General features: G+C 45.0%; 2 protein-coding genes across 7 annotated transcripts in view; one reads left to right on the forward strand and one right to left on the reverse strand.

Annotated features, from left to right (window-relative positions):
• SPCS2 (signal peptidase complex subunit 2) overlaps window positions 1–23,897 on the reverse strand; it is a 166,884-nt gene that overhangs the window by 59,068 nt on the left and 83,919 nt on the right. Inside the window, exon 1 of one of the 4 annotated variants that reach the window (XM_069640157.1) lies at window positions 7,351–7,386. The exons of 1 other annotated variant lie outside the window; for it this stretch is intronic. In XM_069640157.1, coding sequence (XP_069496258.1) covers window positions 7,351–7,371 — 21 coding nt within the window. In that variant the 5' untranslated portion in view covers window positions 7,372–7,386. Of the gene's footprint in view, window positions 1–6,803; window positions 6,988–7,350; window positions 7,387–23,897 lie in introns of those variants that run through there. 2 more of the 4 variants (XM_069640158.1, XM_069640159.1) reach the window with 2 other exon arrangements.
• XRRA1 (X-ray radiation resistance associated 1) overlaps window positions 7,469–23,897 on the forward strand; it is a 624,270-nt gene continuing 607,841 nt past the window's right edge. Inside the window, exon 1 of one of the 3 annotated variants that reach the window (XM_069640151.1) lies at window positions 7,469–7,758. The gene's annotated coding sequence lies outside the window, so the exon portion shown is untranslated. The remainder of the gene's footprint in view (window positions 7,759–23,897) is intronic. The other 2 variants (XM_069640152.1, XM_069640154.1) reach the window with 2 other exon arrangements.

Raw genomic sequence — 23,897 nt, forward strand, 5'->3', positions numbered from 1 at the left:
ATAGAAAGTGTATCCTCGACAATCCGTCTCAGCTGTTTGAAATTTTAGTACAGGCGGAGGTACCAAATGAAGACACAATGTTCCTCAACTGGAAAAGGAGATGCAAAGCAAGCTTGAAACAGGTAAATGTCTCGGAAGATACCCTGAAGTGCAATCCAGATAAAGCCAAAAGAACTATTCGGGAAAAGGACTGGGAGGAAACACAGGAGAAAAGACTGAAAAGAAACCAGAGTGATAATATTATCTGGGGAAAAAAAAGCTTAAATAGACTTCCACCTTACCTGCTGAAATTTCCATCCAACCACTACAGAGACTTGTTGATGCGCTGCAGACTTAAAATATGGCATTGCAGAGAGGTAAAATGGATAAGAAGTACCATTGAAAAAACAAAAGCTTACTGCAGGTTCTGTAAAAATAAAGGCCAACTGGAATCTGTCAGGCACGTGATGCTAGCCTGCCCGAACTTGGAATCGAAAAGACAGGCTTATATGGGCAGCTATATTAGTAACATACTGGGAGCGGCTACTAACGGCTGAAAAGGTCGGTAGAACCTTAGACACATTAAAATTTGTCGAATCCCTAAAATTGGACCAGGAGGAAGTCAGTTCTGGACTGTGAGTCAACTCCAGCAGGCCGATTAGATTGAACAATCTAATATCGGCAAATCTTAACCTATTTTGAAGAACATTGGAGATGTATCCATTTAATGATGATGAATTTAATGTTAAAGGTTTAAATTTGATTAACCAATAAAAAAAAAAAAAAAGAATATATACAGAAAATAAAGAGATCCAAATTATGGAAAAATAAGTCCCCTGCACACTTTCTAAGAGGCAAAAGTCTAAGGGATGTTATGTAGAATTTCAAAAAGGAATTCTATTAAAAAAATAAAAAAAATTTGTAATACACAATTCATAATAACCAAACTGGCAATTTCAATGATTAGCATATAGAAATGCAATGACTCCTTTTTGTTAAAAGAAACACGTTTTTCTTTTTATTTGTTTCCGGTCGGCCCAACGCGTTTCGAGTTAGATACACTCTTCTTTAGGGGAAGCAAATTCAACAAGTTTCACATTTATCTACAAACAAGAAAATTTCATTCAACATTTAGATTTTCATTGTAAGAAGCAATAGAATAGGTGTTTGAAAAAAACAAACTAAATATTCCAAGAACATTTAATGCATCTCAAAGACATCTGGTCACAAAACCACATTAGATCGTAATAATGCATAATCTTAGATGTTAAATGTTAATTTGATTATAAATTGTTGGGCTACCAGCTGTTATAATCCCAGAGAATATGATCCAACCTGCTTCTAAACCATCTTTTCAGGCAATGACATGTTTCCAAAAAATATCTAATATTTGACTCCATAGATTGGTCATTAAAGATAAGCATGCTAATTTCATAAGAAATGTGTTGATCACTCTGGTAGTGAATATAAGAAGGAAGATTTTTAATGCTAATAGCACTTTTTGTATAGAAAGACCACCTTACCTATAAAAGGTAAAACAGGAAGGGATGGATTGAGGTATTCCTAGTTTGGAAAGGTGACGAGCGTCAGTAAAAGGGAGATGTTTCCATAGCCAAGTTAACCTAAAGTTGAAAAAGAGGTGATTGGAGGATTTCAAATGAGGTTTACAAATGGTCTGAAGACAGGAACATTTCATGCATCTATAAAGTGAACTCAATAAGTAAACTTTAATAATTGAAATTGTGTAATATTAAATCGGCAGCACTAAGAAATAGTGTGTGCCACTGTATAAAATAGAAAGTAACTGAAGCGGGGACTCGTCTTACTTCCAGTGGAAAGAAGTCAAAAGCCGTGGAAAGCTGCTAGAAAGCAACAGGGAGGACCATGTTCCTCCATGTTGCTTTCTAGCATTGATGCTAGAAAGCAACATGGAGGAACATGCTTTCTAACAGCAAGGCTCCTCCATGTTGCTTTCTAGCACCAATGCTAGAAAGGAACATGGTCCTCCATGTTGCTTTCTAGCATTGAAGTTTGATTGGGAATTCATCCCGCTTTCTACGGCTTTTAACTTCTTTCCACTAGAAATAGGGTGAGACCCCACTTCAGTTACTTTCTATTTTATACAGTGGCACACACTATTTCTTAGTGCTGCCGATTTAATTACACAATTCCAATTATTAAAGTTTACTTATTGAGTTCACTTTATAGATGCATGAATTGTTCCAGTCTTCGGACCATTTGTAAACCTCATTTGAAATCCTCCAATCACCTCTTTTTCAACTTTAGGTTAATCTGGCTATGGAAACATCTCTCTTTTACTGACGCTTGTCACCTTTCCAAACTAGGAATACCTCAATCCATCCCTTCCTGTTTTACCTTTATAGGTAATGTGGTCTTTCTATACAAAAATACAAAAAGTGCTATTAGCATTAAAAATCTTCCTTCTTATATTAGCATTAAAAATCTTCCTTCTTATATTCACTACCAGAGTGATCAACAAATTTCTTATGAAATTAGCATGCGTTTCTTTAATGACCAATCTATGGAGTCAAATATTACGATATTTTTTGGAAACATGTCATTGCCAGAAAAGATGGTTTAGAAGCAGGTTGCATCATATTCTCTGAGATTATAACAGCTGGTAGCCCGAACAACTTATAATCAAATTAACATCTATGATTATGCATTATTAGGATCTAATGTGGTTTTGTGACAGGATGTCTTTGAGATGCATTAATGTTCTTGGAATATTTAGTTTAAGTTTTTGTTATTCAAACACCTATTCTATTGCTTCTTACAATGAAAATCTAAATGTCGAATTAAATTTCCTTTTTTGTAGATAAATGTGAAACTTGTTGAATTTGCTGCCCCTGGTGAAGAGTGTATCCAACTCAAAACGCGTTGGGCCAACCGGAAAAAACTAATAAAAAGAAAAAATGGTTTCTTTTGATGAAAAGGAGTCATTGAATTTCTATACGCTAATCATTGAAATTGCCAGTTTGGTTATTATGAATTGTGTATTTCAAAAATTGTTTTTTTTAATAGAATTCCTTTATGAAATTCTACATAACATCCCTTAGGCTTTTGCCTCTTAGAAAGTGTGCAGGGGACGTAGTTTTCCATAATTTGGATCTCTTTGTTCCCAAGTATGTGCTGCCAATACCCCCCATGAGGCAAGAACTTAGACAACCTTTTTCTGTCTTGCCATTATTAATATTGAAGACGGAGTGGGTAATGTACTCAGAAGTCAGACCTACCCATCAAGCGCTCCACAGCCAGAGGCAAATGGACCATGTCGTGACATTAATAAGCAACAGCAAGAAAAAGCAAAGGAGCGCAAGGAAAACATCTAATTTTTCTCTTAGAGGACTCTACTTGCAGCATTCTCAATCATCTGAACCTTGAGGTATTTAAGAAGGCTCAAACAGAAGTAATTTCAATAGAGAAAAGTATATAATAGCATGGCAGAGATGCACATGTCCTCATGGCACAAAAGTAAACCTTCTCTGGACAACTTGACTTGAAAGAATGGGTGAAAGCCACCGAGTTCACTTGGCAAATCAGGGTGAGATGAGATTTTTCTGCAGCAAAATGATTTTGTAGAGGCAAATGCAGGATTGTAAGAATCAAGAAGAGTACCCGGTCGACCTTTTTTAAGGTCGACCGGGTAGCTTAGGTAGCTTATATCCTTTTCTCTCTAGCAGCCTCTTCTGACATTTGCCTGGGTTTGGAGAGTCTGAAAGAGACGGCGTGAGAGGGGAGAAGACAAGATAGCTTTGATGTTGTGTTGATGCATGCAGATCGGAGTACCCAGAGACCTGCATGCAAGTCAGTTTCTAGGTGTTCTCCGTCGACAGCGTAGAGGCATTTGTGTCTGAAAGCCGTTTGTGCAGATGGTGCTACTGTGTCTTGGCCCAGTGAGTCTTATGTAGATTGGCTGTAGCGTTGTGATGTTTGACAGGGCTTGAAAGGAAGATTCCATGAGCAGGAGCTAACCAGCTCCTGGGTGTCAGGCATCACCCAGTAGGCAGAAACTACCGCTGGGGAATCAGGGGCATCCCGCAAATCTACTTCCACATGAGATGCACTCTAACTTTTTTCCATTTTGTATGATTCAGTATGTTCAAATGTGTTCTAATTCATATTTACAAGCGTCCTCAAACACTCCAGTTAATGTCACATGTGCATGTTTGTAAGGCATCAACTGGCCCGGGGAGCCAAAAGTAGCTCCTTGTAGCTATCGATTTTAGACCAACCAGGCTCCCCAAGGCTAGAAGCAGGAGCTAAATAGCTCCCAGCTCCCCTCCTTTCTGAACCCTGTTTGATGTATTTTAGGAGTGGTGATCAATTGCGATATAAGGCTGGCTTTAGTTGGTATGCATATTGTGTGTTGGAACACAGAATTTTTGTGCAGGGAGCAGTGGGAAACCTCTATGGACAGACAAATTTGAAACCACATATAGCCGATCATAGCATGGCAGAGCACGGTATGGAAGGCATCCCAAAGTATTGGAAGTCATAGAAACACGTGAAAAAGGTTGTACAACCTAGAGCCCTCCATGTGTGTCTACCCGGGGCCTCTTGTAGACAGATCCTATATCACTTGCTCATATTGCCACTGTCAGACCTTATCCCTCACAAAAATAAATACATTTTACTGTGTGTGATAGAAGGATATGGGAATTAGAGGATGAAAGTGGGCGGTCTGGACACTCCGCTCATTACCTTAAGCTTGCTAAGGGAGGCAAGAATGTTTGGTTCAGAGAAACAACAGCTTCAGACATGAAGACCTCAGGGCCGCCCTGCAACCCAGAACTGCACTGGTTCCCACCTCAAACCACTTGTGAGCTACACCGACACAGACATTGTCTGCCTGTCCCATGCTTCTTTGTGCCTCATGCCGGTGCTGCTTGTTCAGCCACACCGCTGGTTACACCAGTCAACCAGCTCATCAATCTGGTGTAGAATTACTGCCTCAGAAAGCTCCTAAAAGCCTGGCTCAACAGTGCCGAGTCCCAAAGACAAGCATTTCAAGCGGCCCTGTCACAGCAAACAGAGCCCTACTAACTTGTAAGAACCCAATCTCTTCAATAACTAACAATATCTGCTGAAACCATTGCCTGTGCACACCTGTCTTCAAACCCAGAGTTGCACGTTATTTTCAAGTCTGCATTCTCAGTTTTCCTTTACAGATGGGTTAGTTTTAATTACAGTGTTCAATTGTATGGCACTTCACATTCATATATGTTGGTACCCCCAGTACTGTTGCTTGGTGTGTTTCAGTACCAGCTCACACCCCTCATAAAGCGTACAACCTGTGCCATTACCTTGAGAGGTGAGGAAAACCTATTGGGATGTGCGCTTCACCTTCACGATTGTGATCACTGCTCGTTTAGAAGTAGTGTAGGGCTAAGTAGGAGTTTATTCACTACTAATCATTCTACTCCAGCAGAGCAGTTATTTTGATACCGTATATCATTTAGGCCAGTGGGTCACACTTTCACGCAGAATGGGCACACATGCAGGACGTGTCAGTGATAGCATTGAATGGTAACCTCTCGAATACCACATAATGAACGAACGACGTGGGAGCCTAAGTATTGGTGCTCAACCTAAAATTGACGGCCTGAACGTAGATTTAGGGATCGCACACTGAGGCCAACTTTCAGCCAGAGACTTTCAAGACAACCACACCGAAATTGACAGAAAAGAACCTGCCTTTACGCTTGCATGCATCCTGCTCTGTGATACGTTTCAGAACCCCGAATGAGAGAGGTCACACCACAGTAAAACGGCAATCAAGGGTGTTTAATCGGAAATGACTGGCACCCATTATCGTTGTCATGTATCCCCTTTTCATCTCTCCCCACCATACTCCTCCCAAGACCCAGCCAGTCACATCCCACATCTGCCCAGTGACTGTTACGGGACTGTCTCTGAAGCTTATTTGCACTGCAAACAGTGCTTCTGGTTCACGCAGCAACCTTATAGCCAACATAACAAAACACATCAGGCTTCAAAATATTGAATTTTAGACATTTCTATGTTCTGCTTGCCTGCTAACATACCATAACATCCTGTTATCACCTATTTCTAAGCACAACCTCCGGGATAGAAGAGAGGTAACCGCAAGAAACTGTTAACAAGCGATACATTCAAAATAAAATACATATACAAGTTTCAAGACACACTCAATCAAATCCTCTCTTCCACTCTCCCCCTTAGCACCCATTGTTTCCGCTCGCACTACTTAACCCACCTCCACACTCTCCTCCTGTACCTTCTGTCCCTCTATTAGTACTTAACCTCATCATAAATGTAAATTGTTCGTTGTACTGTTTTCTGGTTTAGATTCATTGTCATGTATTGCTTGTTGTATTCACTTGTTCCTCTGTTAAAGCGCTATATAAATTAAAATAAATACAAATAGTGTCATAAGAAAAGATGTTCTATAGCATTAGGGGTCTGGGCTGTCAGGAGCGAATGGTATATCTCGCTAACTAAATGAAAGACGTTGTCCTAAGAAATGATACAGTGATAATGTACCACACTGATCCCAACTATGTTTTAGCAATGATCGTGCTTTAAAACGCAATGACTCATAGGACCTTAGTGTGCTAACCACACCTTAAAACGGAGACCCTTTGATTGTAGGGTGCAGGCAGTACAGCAGGTATCCTACTGTCTCCAGTGCACCGGCTGTGTGTGCTGCTGCCGCTGACCAGGGGCGCTGAGCAGCACACCACCCTATGCTAGATCAGTAGTCGAGATCCGGCCGCCCCCTGCCAACCCTCTTATCCCGCGCTGCGCCCCCAGCTCATTACTTTCTCGAGCAGCCCGTTCTTTCCGCCTCTCGACGACATCTTGAAATAAACCGACTGCCCCTTCGGTTCCTCGGCTCGACCTGTTCATTGCTCATTGGTGGCAGCCTGGGCTGACGTGGCTCGGGTCCGCAGACTGCGCGCGGCCACCATCTTAGAATTGATAGTTTCCAACGTGAGGGGCACTGACAACAGGCAGAGCTCACGCTAATATGCAACTGACGACGCCACACATGACCGTACCCTTTCAAGGCAGCAATGCTTTCGGTAATATTAATGCTCGGTACACAAACATACAATTTTGAGTAACATTTGGAAAGTTAATTTAATTAGATATTCTAATGAAAGACAATGCGGAGTTAAAAAAAACATATGCAAACATATAAAACGTCACTCTTTTCTCTTTATCAACGTCATATATAGCATTATAGCCACCATTTTAAAATGACCGCCTTATTAGAAAAATACCAGTCGGGCGGACGAGAAGCGTGCTAGTGGCCGCTCTCAACACATAAGGCAAGGAAAAATGATAAGTCGAATGAATAGGCACCCGCTTTTTTATTCGAGCCATTCGTATTCTCGACTGGGCACCCATTACCCAAAACTTGAATAAGAACTTGGCGCTGTAAAGGCCTGTCGCTAAGGATAGCGTGCGACCGTTATCTTTTGCAGTCCTTCTTTACTCTCTAAAGAGGTTGTTTCGTGGTTCTCAAGCGAATAGGAAAACGCGAGAAAAGACGTCAGGCAAAGGATACAAGAGAATGATGGGATTTGTAGTTTTGCAGCCTTCAGTGTCCTGCTGGCAGTGGAATGCTGCTCCGTAGGACATCCGATAGCGTTCGCGTTGCTAGGAGACGGAGTGGCAGGGGGAAACATGGCGTCTTCGTGGGAGTCTTTTGGTTAAGCGTATAGGTCAGCTCGGTAGTCCCTGCTCCGGAGGGACACAACTGAAGGAGAGGTAAGGGGAGACTAGAGTAGTTCATTTAACCTTTTCACTTATTTAAGTTAATTTCACATTTTAACGCCTTGCTCTTCTCTCCATGTTGACTGACCCTTTCTATAGTTTTTGCATTCATCATTATTCTTTTTTTATTTTCTTCGTTTCCTGACATTGCCATTCTTTAGTTGCACCTTTTCACCCTTCAGTTATAGTTTTATACCAATGTTGGTCTTCACTACAACATTTTACTTTTTATTGCTTTATGGGCTTTTAGTTTTGCTTTTCCCTGTGAAGGCAAAGTGGTTTCAAGTCAAAACTGACACAAAATCCAAACTTTTATACTTTTTATAGCTCTAACTAAAAATATTATGCTGTCATGGTAAAACGCATAAGCTTTCGAATTCCTATAGACGAATTCATCACATGGTGGTCTCATGATAAAATGAGGGATACCAATGCAACGTTAGCAGTTGCCAAACCTGCCAATTTATCTGAATCACATCTGCTGCAACCCAACATGGCGTTTATATGCAGGTTCATTCTTGCAATACCATCGCTGATTGGTCCTGCAGTGGGCCCGTCCTTTGTGAGGGGGTGGCATACTGGAGTTTCTGCTTTGCAGTTGAAGATCGTGTGTGTGTGTATATATATGCAGGCTCATTCTTTTCCATACTTTCTGGCAAATGCCACCTCCATACTTTCCTTGCAGGCATTTCTTGCATGGGATGTAGTATACAATATTGGACGTTGAGGTATACAATATTGGCCGATTTGCAGTTTTCTGTCCCTTCTATCAGTATTGTTTCGTTCTGTAGGGTTGTTACGCATACATCCCAACATGCTCCATTTTAGATGTAAGTCTAGTCCATGTTTGAAGGTTGCATTCTGGGACTTCTTGTCCTGGGTGTATAATGCGACAATACAGATTTTCCACACATTCGTTAGAGAAAGTCATGATTCTGTTAAAGACTCGGAGGCGAAAGATTATGCTCTGAACTTCTCTTTACTAGACTCGAGCAGCAACCAAAAGAAACAAACAAACATGGAAAACAAAATAAACTACAAATCCCAACGACACCCGGGTAACATTTGTAGTCCGTTTTCCATAGATAAACATGTGCTCCCTTCCTCCAATCAGCATCTGTTCTCTCCTATAAACCTCCATGTTCCTAAAGTCCTTCCTCTTTCTTTCGCTGATCTGGAAAACTCATGCCCCAACCGGTAGGCAACTAGAATCCGGTAATCTCCTTAAGTTGTCCCTTTCTGTTCCGTTCCTGAAACAGATATAAACCATTAGAAACCCCATCATGGACGGGTGGGCAATCGCATAGCAATACCATTATCATTGCAAAACAAGACTGCATTATTTTCGAGCAAAATTTCATGATTTACAACATGACAACATATCTTATACAATAGCGATTGACATTGGGTGGAATAATCTTTCGCCTCCAAGTCTTTAATAGAATCATGACTTTCTGTAACGAATTTGTGGAAAATCTGTATTCTATGTCAAGACTCGGAGGCTCAGATTATGCTCGTTTAAAGCTTACCTACCACCAACGATGCTACTCGCTCCACTGGTCTAAAATAGAAATTCTTAAAGGTCTCCTCGTTAGACCAATCCGCCGCCTTCAGCACATCCTCCAGGCGGGCCCCTGCCAAAAAGGCAGACGATGCCATAGGACCCCGTGTAGAATGTGCTCCAAACTGCTGCACGTCTATCCCTGCTTCTGCCATGCACCACCTGACCCATCTAGCTAGAGTGGCTGACGCTACTGCTCTAAAAGGCTATCTAATTGCTATTAATAGTTGATTCTCTCCTGCAGGCCTCACTTCATCCGCTTTCTGTTCATATGCCTTCAAACACCTGACTGGACACAACTTAGGCTTGTTAGGAAAGGCCATGTATTCCACGGATTTAAGATTCGTCTTAGTTCTTCTTGTTATGAAAAATACTACCCCCGAAGGTGAAAAGGATTTCCTGTTTACCTCCAGTGCTCTCACATCCGAGACTCTTTTACAAGAAATAAGACACAGAAGGGTAGTTAGCTTGGCCCACAGCGCCTTGCGAGACAAGAATTAATTGTCCGGCCAAGCTTCAAACATTCTTAAAACTACACTCACATCCCATAAACGCGAGTATTTGGGAGTAGGAGGTTTCATACACCTGATGCCCTTCAGAAGCCTACATACCAAGGGATGTTCACCCACCGGCTTATTGTCTATGTAAACATGGCCCGCAGAGATCGCTGACCTATAATTATTAATGGTCCTGTAAGCCTTCGCCTGCGCTGCCTGAGCTGCTAAAAAATTTACTATGTGCACTACATCTGTACATACGGGATCAACCTGAAGAGAGCCCTTATCCAAGCCCGCATCTCTGAGGCATCTAACAACTCGGCCGAACTCTTTAAAATCTGCAAGGAGCTGGCCAACCCTGCTGCAGTCTCTACCTCTCCTGTCCCCTCCCAGGCCCTCTGCACTGCACTGGCCTCGCACTTCATCTCAAAAACTCAGGACATCCTGTCCTCGCTCTCCTCCTCTCTCCTCCCTCCCTCTCTTCCCTGCTCTTCCTCTTGCTCTCCTGCAGCCGCCCCTCCGCCCTCCTTCTCTGCTTTTCCACCTTTTTCTGCTGATGAGGTTTCCAGACAAGTCCGATCTATGAAAACCTCGTCTAAACAGGTTCACCCCTGTTCCTCCAAAACCATCAAGGACCACATCGACTCCCTGGCTCCTGCCCTGGCTGACTTTTGCAACCACTCATTCGCCTCTGGAGTCTTCCCATCCCCCCTCAAGCACTCCCTTGTGCACCCCCTCCTCAAGAAACCCTCTTCTGACCCCTCCTGCCCGGCCAACTATCGCCCAATCTCCATTACTCCCTTCCTGGGCAAGCTCCTGGAGAAATTGGCCATCTCCCAGCTTAACCTCCATGCTGAATATGTTGGTAATCTTCATGACCATCAATCCGGCTTCAGAGCGGCCAGAAGCACGGAAACTGCTCTCCTGAACATCCGTGAGGACCTGCTCCTGAACCTCGATTCCAACACTCCCTGTGTTCTCATTCTGCTCGATCTCTCCTCTGCCTTTGACACTGTCAACCATGCCATCCTGCTCAACCGTCTCCGTGATAACCTGGGTATCACTGGTCAGGCTCTGGCATGGCTGACCTCTTTCCTTTCTGGTCGACCCTCCCAGGTCCAAATGGGCTCCTTCCTCTCTGACATCTTTTTCTCCACCTGTGGTGTCCCCCAGGGATCCAACCTCTCTCCCTGGCTTTTCAATCAGTATCTGGCACTCCTTGCCCACCGCATCGCCGCTCTCTGCCCCCACTTTCAGTGCTATGCGGACGATACCCAGCTCATTTTCAGGCTACCCTCGGCCTCCTCCTCTCCTTCCCTCATCTCCGACTGTCTGTCTGCTATCCAGGAATGGTGTGCCGCCAATGACCTCTGCCTTAACGCCAGTAAGACTGAGATTCTACTCATCGGCACACCCACTCCCTCCTTTCCTGCAGCTCTCTGGCCGGCCTCCCTTGGCCCCCTTCCTGCCACTACCTGCAAAGCTAAAAACCTCGGGGTCATCTTCGACTCCACACTCTCCTTCTCTCCTCATATTTCCGACGTCTCTAAGAAGTCACATTACCAACTGCACCTCCTCAGAGGTATTCTTCCCTTCCTCTCCTTCCCCCAGAAGCTCACTGTCTCCCGAGCCCTGGTTCTCTCAAGGCTGGACTACTGTAATAGCCTCTATCTTAATCTGCCTGCCTCCACTCTCCGCCCTCTGCAACTTATCCAGAACAGAACTGCGAGACTTGTCCTTGGCCTCAAGCCCAGGGACCGTATCTCTCCAGGACTGAAATCTCTTCACTGGCTCCCAGTGGCTGCGAGGATTAAGTTCAAAACCCTCTGCATTGTCCACAAGGCCTTCTGGGGCCTGGGGCCACAATACCTTCAACTCTCTCTTCCTAAATATCTGCCTTCACGAGCCCTTCGCTCATCCGTCTCCAACTCCCTCATGGTCAGCCGCTTCTCGAAGCAACGAGCTGGGGGCAGATCTCTCTCCGCAGCAGGGGCCTCCCTCTGGAACAGCCTTCCTGCTTCCCTGAAACTTGAGGAGAACCATCTCCGGTTCCGGAAGCACCTCAAAACCTTCCTCTTCGCTTCTGCCTTCTCTCTCCCTCTCCCCTGCTAAACCTGCTTAACTCCCCTCCGAAGTCTGCACTTAACCTGCATCTGGGCCACTCTGTGACCTCGGCCCAGGGCCCAGCCACTCTCCACTTGCACTGCCTCCCTGGCTCCCCCTGCACTGCGGGACTGTCACTGCATCCCTACAGCCCCCTTCCCAGCACTTGCTCTGCACTTACCTCGCACTTGCCACCAGCTGGCCCTTTTATTTATTATTTATTATTTTATTACGCTACTTACCTTGTATTGCACTTTCCCCCCACCTCCTCCCCCTGCACTTCTCCTTTTCCCCTTACCTCTGCACTTGCGCGATCTGAATGACACCTGGCCTAGTAGGATCGTTTGTCTGTCTTCACCTTGTTTCCCCCCCTCCCTGCCTCGTCGCGCCTTGAAACACTCGTGTATAGGCGCGTTACAAATACCATATCATATCATATCATAACCTGTCTCTCCAGACACCAATCACTCCATCTATGCCATGCCACTCTGTATGCCTTTCCTGTCGCTGGAGCCCATGACTCCCTGATGAACTCCTGAGCCGAGCCCGAAAGTCCTGGCTTAGACCAGTTTTCCCTGAAATCGCCCAAGCCAGAAGCCTCAAACTCCCTTGCCTGACCAATGGGTGAAATTCCCCTGCCGGATTTACCAAAATGTCCTCTTTGACTGGCAACCGGATAGGAGTCTCGAACGACAACTCCAGAAGATCTGGAAACCAAGCCTGGCCTTTCCAATCTGGTGTAATCAGAATCACTGTTGCTAGCTGACGCCTGACCTGCGCCACTGTGCGGGCTATTAAAGAGAACGGGGGAAACGCGTACTCCCTTGCTGGACCCCAGACCTGGAGAAAAGCGTCTGTCGCTGCCGCTTCTGGATCCGGCCTCCAACTGTAAAACCTGGAGAGTTTCCTGTTCAACCTGGAAGCGAAGAGATCCGTCTGACAGGGACCCCTGTGACGCATGATCTCTTGGAATACCGAGTCGTCCAGCCGCCAGTCGCTGGAATCCCTTAGGTATCTCGAGTTCCAATCTGCCACCAGATTGAGATCCCCTGGCAAATGTTCCGCTTTCACGTTTATTCCTCTCTGGAGACAGATCTGCCAAAACCCTTTGGCTATCTCCGTCAGCTTCTGAGATCTCGTTCCGCCCAGTCGATTGATGTATCGGACTGCTGAAACGTTGTCCATCTTCAAGAGAATGGACGATTTTGCACCTTTCTGTGTCCAGCACTGGACCGCGAAGGAGCCTGCTAGAAGCTCCAGGCAATTGATGTGGAGACCCAACTCTTCTCTACCATCTCCCTCCTGTCGACTGATCTCCACATCTGGCTCCCCATCCCCAACGGCTGGCGTCGGACTCTATCACCAGGTCCGGGGATGAGCCAAATATCGCCCGGCCATTCCAGGCTTCCATGTGGCAGTACCACCATTCTAACTCCAGCTTCGCTTCCTGGGATAGCTTGACTTTCTGTTCGTAAGAAAAACCTCTCCTGAGATGGCTGATCTTCAGCCTCTGCAGTGCTCTGTAATGCAGTGGCCCTGGGAATATCGCCTGTATCGATGATGACAGACGTCCTATAAGTCTTGCTATCTCCCTTAAAGAAATTTCGCGCTTCCTTATCATCCCTTTGATCTCCTTCTTGACAGAGTTGACCTTGGCTAGAGGTAACTTGAGAATACCCTGGGTTGTCTCTAAGTTGAACCCCAGAAATTCCATATCCTGAACTGGCTCTAATTGAGATTTCTCCCAGTTGATCAGGAAGCCCAACTGTTGTAGCAACCCCGTAGCTAGCTGGACCTGTTGGACTAACACTTCCCTGACCTGGCACATCAGACATATGTCGTCCAGGTAAATAATCAGTCTGATCCCCTGCTCTCTCAGATGTGTTACCACTGGCTTCAAAAGTTTGGTGAAAGCCCATGGCGCCGACGCTAACCCAAAGGGAAGACACTTGAACTCCCACCTCCGTCCCTTCCAAAGGAACTGAAGGAGCTTTGTCTGTTCTGGCCGAATCGGAATCGTTAGATACGCATCCCTGAGATCTATTCTCGCTAACCAGTCTCCCTGCTGGAGAACATCCCTTAGGAGGTGGATGCCCTCCATCTTGAAGTGTCTGTACACCAGAAAGTAATTCAAACCCCTCAGGTTTATTACTGGTCTAACCTTGTGTCGCTTCTTGACTAAAAACAGATTGCTCACGAAACACCCTGAACTTTCTAAAGCTGGACCGATTGCCTTTTTTGCCCTTAGTAATTCTACCTCCTTGTCTAGAAGGTCCTCGTCTTCTCTGCTGAACTTTATCTGTCTCGGCCACACTTTCTGATAAGGCTCTTGCCAGAACTCTAACAGAAACCCGCTTACGGTCTGCCTTATCCAAGCATCTGAAGACAATTCTTCCCAATTTTTGACACACAATTTCACTCTCCCCCCCCCCACTGGAGGGATGCTTGCATCCGGCCCTTCTGTGACTACCATATTTCTCACCTGAGTTACTTTGGTGTTGTCTGCCGTTGTTTCTCCAGCCCCTACCCCTGCCTCTTCCCCTAGAAGGAAAGAAGGGGTTGGACCTCCCGTGTTCTTGTCTCCAGGCTCTGTCTTTGTAGGAACCTCTGTGCTGGCCGCGGCTGGACGAGCGGCCCCTTCCTCCTCCAGCCTTATCGAAAACCCTTCGGCCAAAAATCTTCTTCAAGGAAGACTGGGCTCTGTCCATCGACACATAAGTACTGGCGAATTTTGCCATGTCCTTTATGAACAGGTCCCCGAAGAGCTTGCCTCTCGCTGCTGTGGCCTGCTCTGACGTCGCCATCTCTCCCAGTCTGAAGTCCAGCTTCATCAGAATCGACCTTCTCCTTTCGGTCGCTAACGCTGTATTCGCGTTACCAAGCAGACAGATAATTCTCTGAGCCCAGCCAGATATAATATCCGGGTCCATGGGCTCTTTTTTGGCCTTCGCTTCCTCGGCTAGCTGCCAGATCTTGGTGACCGGTCCTAGCATGTCTAGTACCTTGTCCTGACAGGACCGCCAGGATCTGTCGATGCCCCTCTTTACGTCCCTGCCATACCAGCCCAGGAACGTCAAGATCCTCTCGTCGATCTCCGGGGTCTCCGCTACTCCGTCCGGGACCCTTGGTCTTGGGCATTCAGATTTCAGTTTGGACCTGGCCTGTTTGCTTAACGGTGCCCGCATGCGCCTTCTAAGGTATTCTGCGATCTTCTCCGGTGGGTCCCATTCATTGGACCTGGGGTGGATAAGATCATCGGGATCGAACTCCCCCTTGAGCAGATCCTCTTCTTCCCTCCTGCCTTTTTTCTTAGGACGGCTTTCCTCCTCCTCCGGGGAGGTTTGGTCTTCTGAGGAGGTGTAAAATTCGGACCTCGAGCTGCTCCTACAGTAGTCGTCGTCCGACTCGCTCGAGCTAGAGACCTTTCTCTCGTGGGATCTCGCCTTCCTTTTCCCCGATCTGTGGGGTGAACCCGGGGGGGTCTGGGCGCTATGGTCCCTGCGGGTTTTGTGTTTGCTTCCCCCTCTCTTTTTGTGAGCCTTACCCTGGGACAGATCCGCCAGGCTTCGCAAAATGCCCCTCTCTTCCCGGGGCCTTTCGGCACTCTGCAGAATCTGCACCGCCTCGGTCATACGGCGCCCGCTGACATGTGGGCCGTCCGAGTCGTCGGTGTAGTCGCTCATGTTTTGGTGCCCCTGTAGCACTGTTAAGGTGCCTTGTGCAGTTTGCTTGGGCTGCCCCCGTCAAAGATATGTATTAGTAGCTAGGCGGGACCTCGTGGTAATAACAGTCTTACCTGGGACTGAGCCCGTCAAGCAGAGGTTATAGCCTCTGCTCACCTCCTCCCCAGTGGCAGAATGAGGGGTTAGTGAGTTTGTGCTGTTCTCCCAGTTTACAATTTTCTGAGCAGGTTTGTAGCCTGCAATATCAACTTCAGCCACTAGGTGGCGTTCCAGTCTAGGCAAAGAGCCGTGCCTCTTCAGTCCACACACGGCTGCCCGTTCCGAAGACGGAGTTTGATGGGCTTTTCAAAAGTCGGGCTTGGAATATATTATCCTTTACGAGCTCCGTGAAACTCTGCTCGTACTTTTCTCCCAATACGTAAGCTCGCAACGGCGCCGGAACTCCTGGGGTCCCGTCGCGCCGTTGCGAACTTCCGTGCCTGCAGTGCCTCCTAGAGGGAAACCGACGCCGGAACGAGAGTCCCGTCGCGTCTTCCCCGCGGATGTGCTCCGCCAATCCCTACGCGCTCGCCTGCAAACGCGCGCGTTATCAGCTTGTTAACAATACAGCATCAAAGTAAACATTTATCAATAAAATAAAGGTACTTATCTCGCTGCTCGAGCAGCAAAGAAAGAGGAAGGACTTTAGGAACATGGAGGTTTATAGGAGAGAACAGATGCTGATTGGAGGAATGGATCACATGTTTATCTATGGAAAACGGACTACAAATGTTACCCGGGTGTCGTTGGGATTTGTAGTTTATTTTGTTTTCCATGTTTGTTTGTTTCTTTTGGTTGCTGCTCGAGTCTAGTAAAGAGAAGTTCAGAGCATAATCTGAGCCTCCGAGTCTTGACATAGAATACAGGACTATAAGTCTCAGAATGTAACGTTAAAGCCAGGACTGAACTAGAATCTTCTGCCTGGAATGGGGCATGTTGCCATGTATGCATAACAACTTTACAGAACCGATAGAAGGTACATAAAACTGCGAATCGTCCAATATTGGGTTCTCAAAATTCAGTGACAAAGACCAGGAATCCTCCTTCCACCCTCTTTGGCTTTAGCTATTGCTGACTTTAATCTGAAGGCCGCAGTAAAGGAAGAAGGTCACACCTTTCTTGGTTGGGATGACATACGTACACCGTATATGTAGACTTTGAGGGAGGAAGTCATCGTACATGACTCCTTCGGAGGGAGGAGAATACCCGATACACAGAGGTGAGCCTCTGCAGACATATCCTGGAGGGGAGGGGCCGCAGACCTGCGCCGGCATAGCAAAAGAGAGACATGCTAGTTGGAGGCTATGAAGCATGTTCGCTGACCGAGCAGGAGGCTCCAGTCAGGAAAGGAGCCTAGACAGGATGCAAGCTGGCTTTCTTGGTTCCACAACCACCCGGGCAAAGTGGTGGGCCGCGTGCCCAGCAACAGACGTCAAGATCAAGGGAAAGGAAGGAGCCTGAGTCCCCAAGCTCAATACGGCGAGTGTCGCTGCTAGGGAGAAGAGCACGAAGAGGGAAGCGAACATACCCAAAGTGAGGACGAAAGTAGGGCTGTAATCTGTGGGGCCACAGACCCCTGTGTCAGTCTCTCTCTCTCCTGCACCCTTACATATCCGAATAACACACCCTATCCCACATTCTTTGGGAACCATATGTAGCGAGGTCAACATTATTTGCAGAAGGGAGCTATATAAAACCATTAGAAAAGGAGATATAAGTGCTGTAAATTATAGGCCAATATTGCTTTAAAACTTAATTGGGAAAACCTTTGGTAAGGCATTATTGTATAAGCTCGAGCAGTTGGCGTTGAAGTGTGAAGTTATATCAGATGTGCTTGTGGATTTCCTCATGGTGTTGTGCACTTTCGATCAGGTTTTGCGTTTATTGTTTTTGTATTATCCAGTAGTGGGGAGACAGCTTCTTTATTTTGTTTTTGTCGATTTGAAGACACTTTTCAAAGGAGCAAATTATGGCAATAATTGTTGGCTTATGGGGTCCTTAATGGCTTGTAATCTGCCATTTGCATGCTGTTTGTGCATGACGCCTGCATCTGTAACATATGGCCCTGGAGGCAAATGTACAATGACCTTTCCTGTAAATATTGGAGTAAGACAGGGACACGCCATAGCATCATTACTATTTATATTATATGTTAATACTCGTATTGATGTGATCACTTCTCTAGAGGCTGATGCTCTAATTCTGGATGGCTATCAAATTGGCGTTTTTCTTTTTACTGATGATGCCATGTTAATTTCCAAAACGCTGTCTGGTTTATAAAAACAACTGGAACATTTTCTTCAAGCATGTAAAATAAAAGGCTTTGTGATTAACTCCCAGAAATTAAAATGCGTGGCTGTTAGATTCCAGAAGGTATGTGGCCTTAAAGATTGTATGAGAGGAAGGACGCCTGGGGCATGAAATTGCCTACCAGTCCAATTGGGTTAAAATGAAGGGTGGTCTTAACCAGGTAGGGAAATAGGGATTTGATGAGCAGGAGCTAAACGCAGCTTCTGGTTTTCTGGCAACACCCAGCAAGCAGGAACCACCTCTGCAGAATGAGGAGCTAGTGCATTTAAGTCGCAAATCTAATTTCCAAATGAGTTGCACACTGGAACCTTTTGTCCATTATAATGACCCACAAGGCTTTACATGTTGGCTACCTTTGATATAATGCTCCGCTATGCATTTTCCCAAGCACACATATGATATGATATGATTATTTATATAGCGCCTATACAAAATGTGTTTCAAAGCGCTTCAAGGCAAGGGAGGGAGCAAGGGAAAATACAACATTCTTACAGGCCATGAACAGTAAGGATGTGAAATTAACTATCGTACTCGGCCTGACGACATTTCAGATAGTGCAAGAGCTAAGACATAGACCGTACTGGGCCTGGCAATATTTCTGGTAGAGCCGGAGGAAAACAAAAGGTGAGGAAGAGGGGTGCAGAAAGGGAGGGGAGGAACAAAACAAGCGACTATCGTACTAGGCCTGACAATATTTCAGATAGTGCAAGTGCTAAGATGAGGGAGCGACAGACGAGGTTGCGATCATACTAGGTCCAGGGACAATTCTGATAGAGTAAGTGCATAGAAGAAAGTGAGGGGAGGAGATAGGAAAAGGGGGAGGGGAGGAGAGAACAGAACAGAGAGTAAGCAGTCAAAAAGAGTGGAAAAGCAAGAGGGGAGAGTGAATACAATTGCAGAAGTCAGTAGTAACATCATTTCATGTAGGTATGTTGGTAACCGAGTTGGCCTGGGGCGTCAAAATGAGCTCCTGGTAGCTATTGGTGCCAAGTTAACCAGACCCTTCTGGCCGGCAATCAGGAGCTAAACAGCTACCAGCTTCTGGCAATTTCAAACCCTGTTAGCAGATTTTGTCTAGACAAGAAGGAGTTATAAGTTGGCGATCTAATCATTTCTGGGTTTGTGCAATCACCACTACTTTAGAGATGTATATGGCTCAAATCTTATCAACTGCCCTGTATGGCGCAGAGATTTGGGTTTGCAGTGACATCTTAGATCTGGCAAGGGCAGATATTGTTATAATTACCATATAGTACTCCAACTATTTCCCTGAGCCTTAAATTAGGACGGTTATGTGGCTGGCCTTTGCCTTCTTCTTTACTGGGTTCGTGTAAGGAATTGCCATCTGGCAAGGGTGTAGATGACCTGTTTAATAAAAAAAGAAATAGAATTACCTGCGTCATTTTATAAATTACATCTCAGAAAGGGTGATCTGCTAACCAGACCCCCCCCCCCTTTTATAAGCTCCATGCCAAAAGCATAACATACACCTGTGAACTGCTGCATCATTTCCTGATCTGCAACCCCTGTTCTAAAGTGGCACAGAGCAGGTTGAGAAGTCATAGGTACCATGCTTGACATCCGCTATGCTAGCCAAGTGCCTGCAGTGCAGAGACTGCGTTTAAATCTGCACCTGTCCAAAGCCACCTCATTATTAGAGTTACTAACCTAGAGACAGTTGTTGTATGATGGTTAGTATTTCTCATAATTATTACAGCCACATCTGATTGGTATCATACATGTGTCAACACTGTGAGCCAAGGCCAGCTGTTGAGAGGCTGTGTTTATTATCCATACTGAAGCCAATCAGTGTGCGGTTTCTTTTCCTCTATCTTGACTAGGAAAAGCTTCCCCACACTGAACATCTGAGAAAAGGTCCAAACCAAAGTCACAAAGGTAATATAATAAAAAGGTAAAGTAAAAAAACACCTCTGCCCACAGGAAAGTCTTCTGCCCATCTGAGCCTTGGACGGACAGTGGGCAAAGGAAGGGGGTGGAGTTAGTGTATACAAAGGGAGCTCAGCCTAGATGGAGGAGGGTTCCACCATCTTCTTTCTCTGTACATTTCTTTTCTTCCTGTCCCCTCCACTTTAATTAGGACAAAGCACTTTGGGTATGACGTCAGAAGGGAAAGACGACTTGTCTCAAAGGCAGGGTTTGGTCCCCTTAACGCATGCTTGCCTTTCTCCAACTACCTCTTTTGCCTATAAAAGAACGGGTCTCCCTGCATTTGGCTTTTCTGAGAGGGGCAGTCCTTTCCAAAGTCCTCCAGTTGTAAGGTGAAGGAAGGTGATCCAAGGCAGAGGCAGACTCTGCTCCCTAACAATTCTCAGGGCACGTTGGGATGACCTGCTGCTGGAGTAAAACCTGCTTCTCTGACAGCTACACCAGTACCTAGGGCCTCAATGAGAAGAAGGAACACTACAGGTCTTTGGCAGCCTCCCTATATATGGGATAACGAGAACAAGCACCTATTTTAAAAAAAAAAAAAAAAAAATTATTTTATTGTGTTTTGGTTTACAAAAAACCTTCCACAAAATACAAAACAGATAAAAGGCATAAAAACCAATCTTGATTATACAAAGAAATTAAAAAGAATTAAACACAGCTGTCAAACCCCAAAATTCATTTTCAAAGTCCATAATATTTAAAAAATAATTGGCGTTAACAATTTAAATCAATTCCATTCAGAAAACAAACAAGCGCTATAATCAAAGAGATATTAGTTCCTCACATCAGTCTACACCAAAATAGCTCTTTAGAATACTCAGAAGAAAAACTATCCTGTACCTTAACAAAAGCAGTCTGTCTGATTGTACTGAGTGCTTCACAATCTAATATCCAGTGTTTGAGTTTCAGTGGTATCCCCGAACCATAAGTAGACGTAGACCAGTGCCTAGTTTGCTTTCTAAAGTGGAATTCATTGAGTTTGAAATGCAGAAAAATCTGCCGTGGCTTTTGGCAAAGAAAACACTTCAGGTATATAGGTAGGTGCCCCTTCTTCTGCGGAATTTAGCATATTCTCTGAAAAGTGAGTATTTGAACCAAGCCTCAGTGGTCAACCTCCAATCGTCACGGAATAGTTTTGAATTTTACTTGTTCTGGATTCGAACTAAGTTTCATGTCTGAGGAGCCAATTTCTTCCAGTAGTTCCCTCATACATGTCCTAAATGTACTCACAGAGGGAACTGTACCCTTTACAGCCATAAATTGAAAATCCCAAAATAGAGAATTTACTGGTGGTCTCAAAAACATGTAGTATATTGATAGTTGTTTCCGTTGATAGCAAGCATGCAGAGAAATGAGATCTAGTTCATGGCGAATTACCGCATTAGGGACTGATGATGCTAGGCCCAATACGTTCTTCCACTTAAGTCCTTGCAGGCTATCGAGAACTGGTCGCATATCAACAGATGTCATGTCGAGCCCAAATAACAGGACCGGTTCTACCTTGCCCGGATAGAATTTGACTGCTGGTAAAAGTGAAAAGCCACGAAGTCCCCTAAATATGCATTTCATTTGGGACTTCAAAGTATTGAATTCGGCCATAAGTGATTTTTTCCACGTCTTGACTAAGGATGCATAAGTCAAGTTATAACCCAAGTAACGGATAGAGGCCAACTGCTCCACCTGTCCAGTGCCCAATACCCAGCACTTGACCACAGACTTTCTTCCACAAGAGAAAACAACCACCTTAGACTTGTCACCATTCACCACTAGATTGTTAGACTGGGCGTTCTCATAAAAAATATTTAGCTTACGTTGAAAGCCTTGTGCTGTTCTGTCAAAGATGACAATGCAATCGGCAAAAGCCAACCAATGAATATCAAGATGGCCTAACCTAACAGGAATCAGGCCCCGGACAAGCCACCTCTCGTCAATATCACTAAGATATGCATTGAAGAGGGTTGGAGCCAGGGTACAGCCCTCCTTAAGCCCCACCTTAATCAATATATGAATAAAATGTTGAGTCACGATCGAGCGAGGCACAATCGAGAAAGGCAATCAGCTGTACAATTATCATGTGAACCTTGTATTTGAGTAATTTGGCCCACAGACATTCATGTACCACGCTGATAAAAGCTGATGACAAGTCCAGCGAAGCCATATAGATTTCCATACCCTGGGTAGCTTTGGCTTTTTGCAATAGATAGCAGTGTGAAAGCGTAGTGTTTTGATTCAGGGAGATGTTAAGATCCCTTAAAAGTAGTATAGAAAACACTTTGCTGGTGGCAATGGGCCTATAATTCCCAGGGTCCATGACATTACCTTTTTTTTTTATATGGGAATTACAATAGACTCGTTCCAAGACAACAGAACCTTGTTGGTAGCATATATCTCATCGAAATAGGGTTTAAGGAATCCAGCCCAGAATTCTGCGTCCCTTTTAAAAGAAAAGGTGGAAGGCCATCAGGACCAGGGCCCTTGAAGGTTTACGTTTATTTATGGCCATACTATATCCACTGTTGCCCAAGGAAAAGGTTCCTCACAAATGGGTTGTTCAAAGACACTGGGATAGCCAACAGCCATAAGTGCAAGGGTACCAAATCTATTAGCATAATACGAGACCCATATGCTTTCTTTTATGGATTCGACTCTAGAGTCATAGGTTTTCTTGCCGATGAAGATCATATTTAAGTACTTTGACCAGATTCCTATGTCTAGTAACCTCCTTAGTCCTCGTCAGATAGTCCCAAGGCCTTATAGCTCTTGGAATCCCTAATTCTGAGATCAAAATGATGAATATGTGGGACCAAAGATGAAAGGATCCTGCCAGTGGAGGCCACATAAATGCCCCCAGCAGTGCATTCATCCAGGGTTCTCTCACCAGTAGTCCATAGCGAGTAATAGCCCGGGGAGTTGTCGTCCCTAGTTTTACTGAGCTGCATCAAGTGACCTTTGAGTTGTTCATAGGCCCGCTTATCACATCTACAGGAAAGACCGTTCTTAGTGGGTTCAACAGGAATCCATAAGGGCAACCTGACGCACCTACATGCAGATGTCAAGATGGAAAAATGAATGATAAGGTGGTCACTGCTCCCAGGATCCAGCAAGCACATAGGAGTATACCTAGTCCTCATGGAAGAAGACACAAAAAAGTAATCAATTCATGAGGTACTAGGACCCCTATGCCAAGTATAGAGTGGGTGCTAGGAGAGAAAGAGGACTCTAAAAGCAGGAAATCCCAAGAGGACATGAAGGAATCCCATTCATGCCCTGCCTAAGATTGAGGGAGCATTCACGAGATGTAATAGATTTCTCATTTTGAAATTGACCTCCCGCACAATAGCCATTAAAATCACGCCCCACGATTATAGCGTGCTGATATCCATCTGCCAACCAGCAGTCAAATGGACTATTGACGACATGAAAGATTGACGACCTGAAAGATAAAGGGAAATCAGCCATCTTGCTTTTGTTGGATTTGTCTGCTGCCTTTGACCTGGTTGATCACAAGGTTCTGTGTAAGCATCTATCCACAGCGGCCCATTTTTCAACAGAAGCAACAGCATGGATTAACTGCTTTTTAAACAATAGGTATATAAGAGTCTTTTCCGCATCAGCGGCAGCTGACCCTATCCTTATATCCTGTGAAGTCCCACAAGGATCGTGTGTATCGCCTACCATGTATAATGTGTTCACCAAACCATTGCTTGATGATTTGGACCTTCTGGGTGACACCTAAACGAGTTATGCAGCTGACTACCATATCCTCATACCTCTGACAGGTGATTATGATAAAGACCTAGCTCTAATAAACAAAATGTATCTCATCATTCAGGCCTGAATGGCTACACATGGCCTGTGCCTAAATGATGAGAACACTGAGTTACTCCTCCTAGCCACTCCTATTAACAACTCAAAACTAGGTGATCATTACTGCTCTTACGACATTGATGGCAAAAAATATCAAGGTCGCCAACGAGATAAAAACATTGG

Source organism: Ambystoma mexicanum, chromosome 7q (genome assembly GCF_040938575.1).
Source record: "Ambystoma mexicanum isolate Mex_15411 chromosome 7q, UKY_AmexF1_1, whole genome shotgun sequence".
Classification (NCBI taxonomy): domain Eukaryota; kingdom Metazoa; phylum Chordata; class Amphibia; order Caudata; family Ambystomatidae; genus Ambystoma; species Ambystoma mexicanum.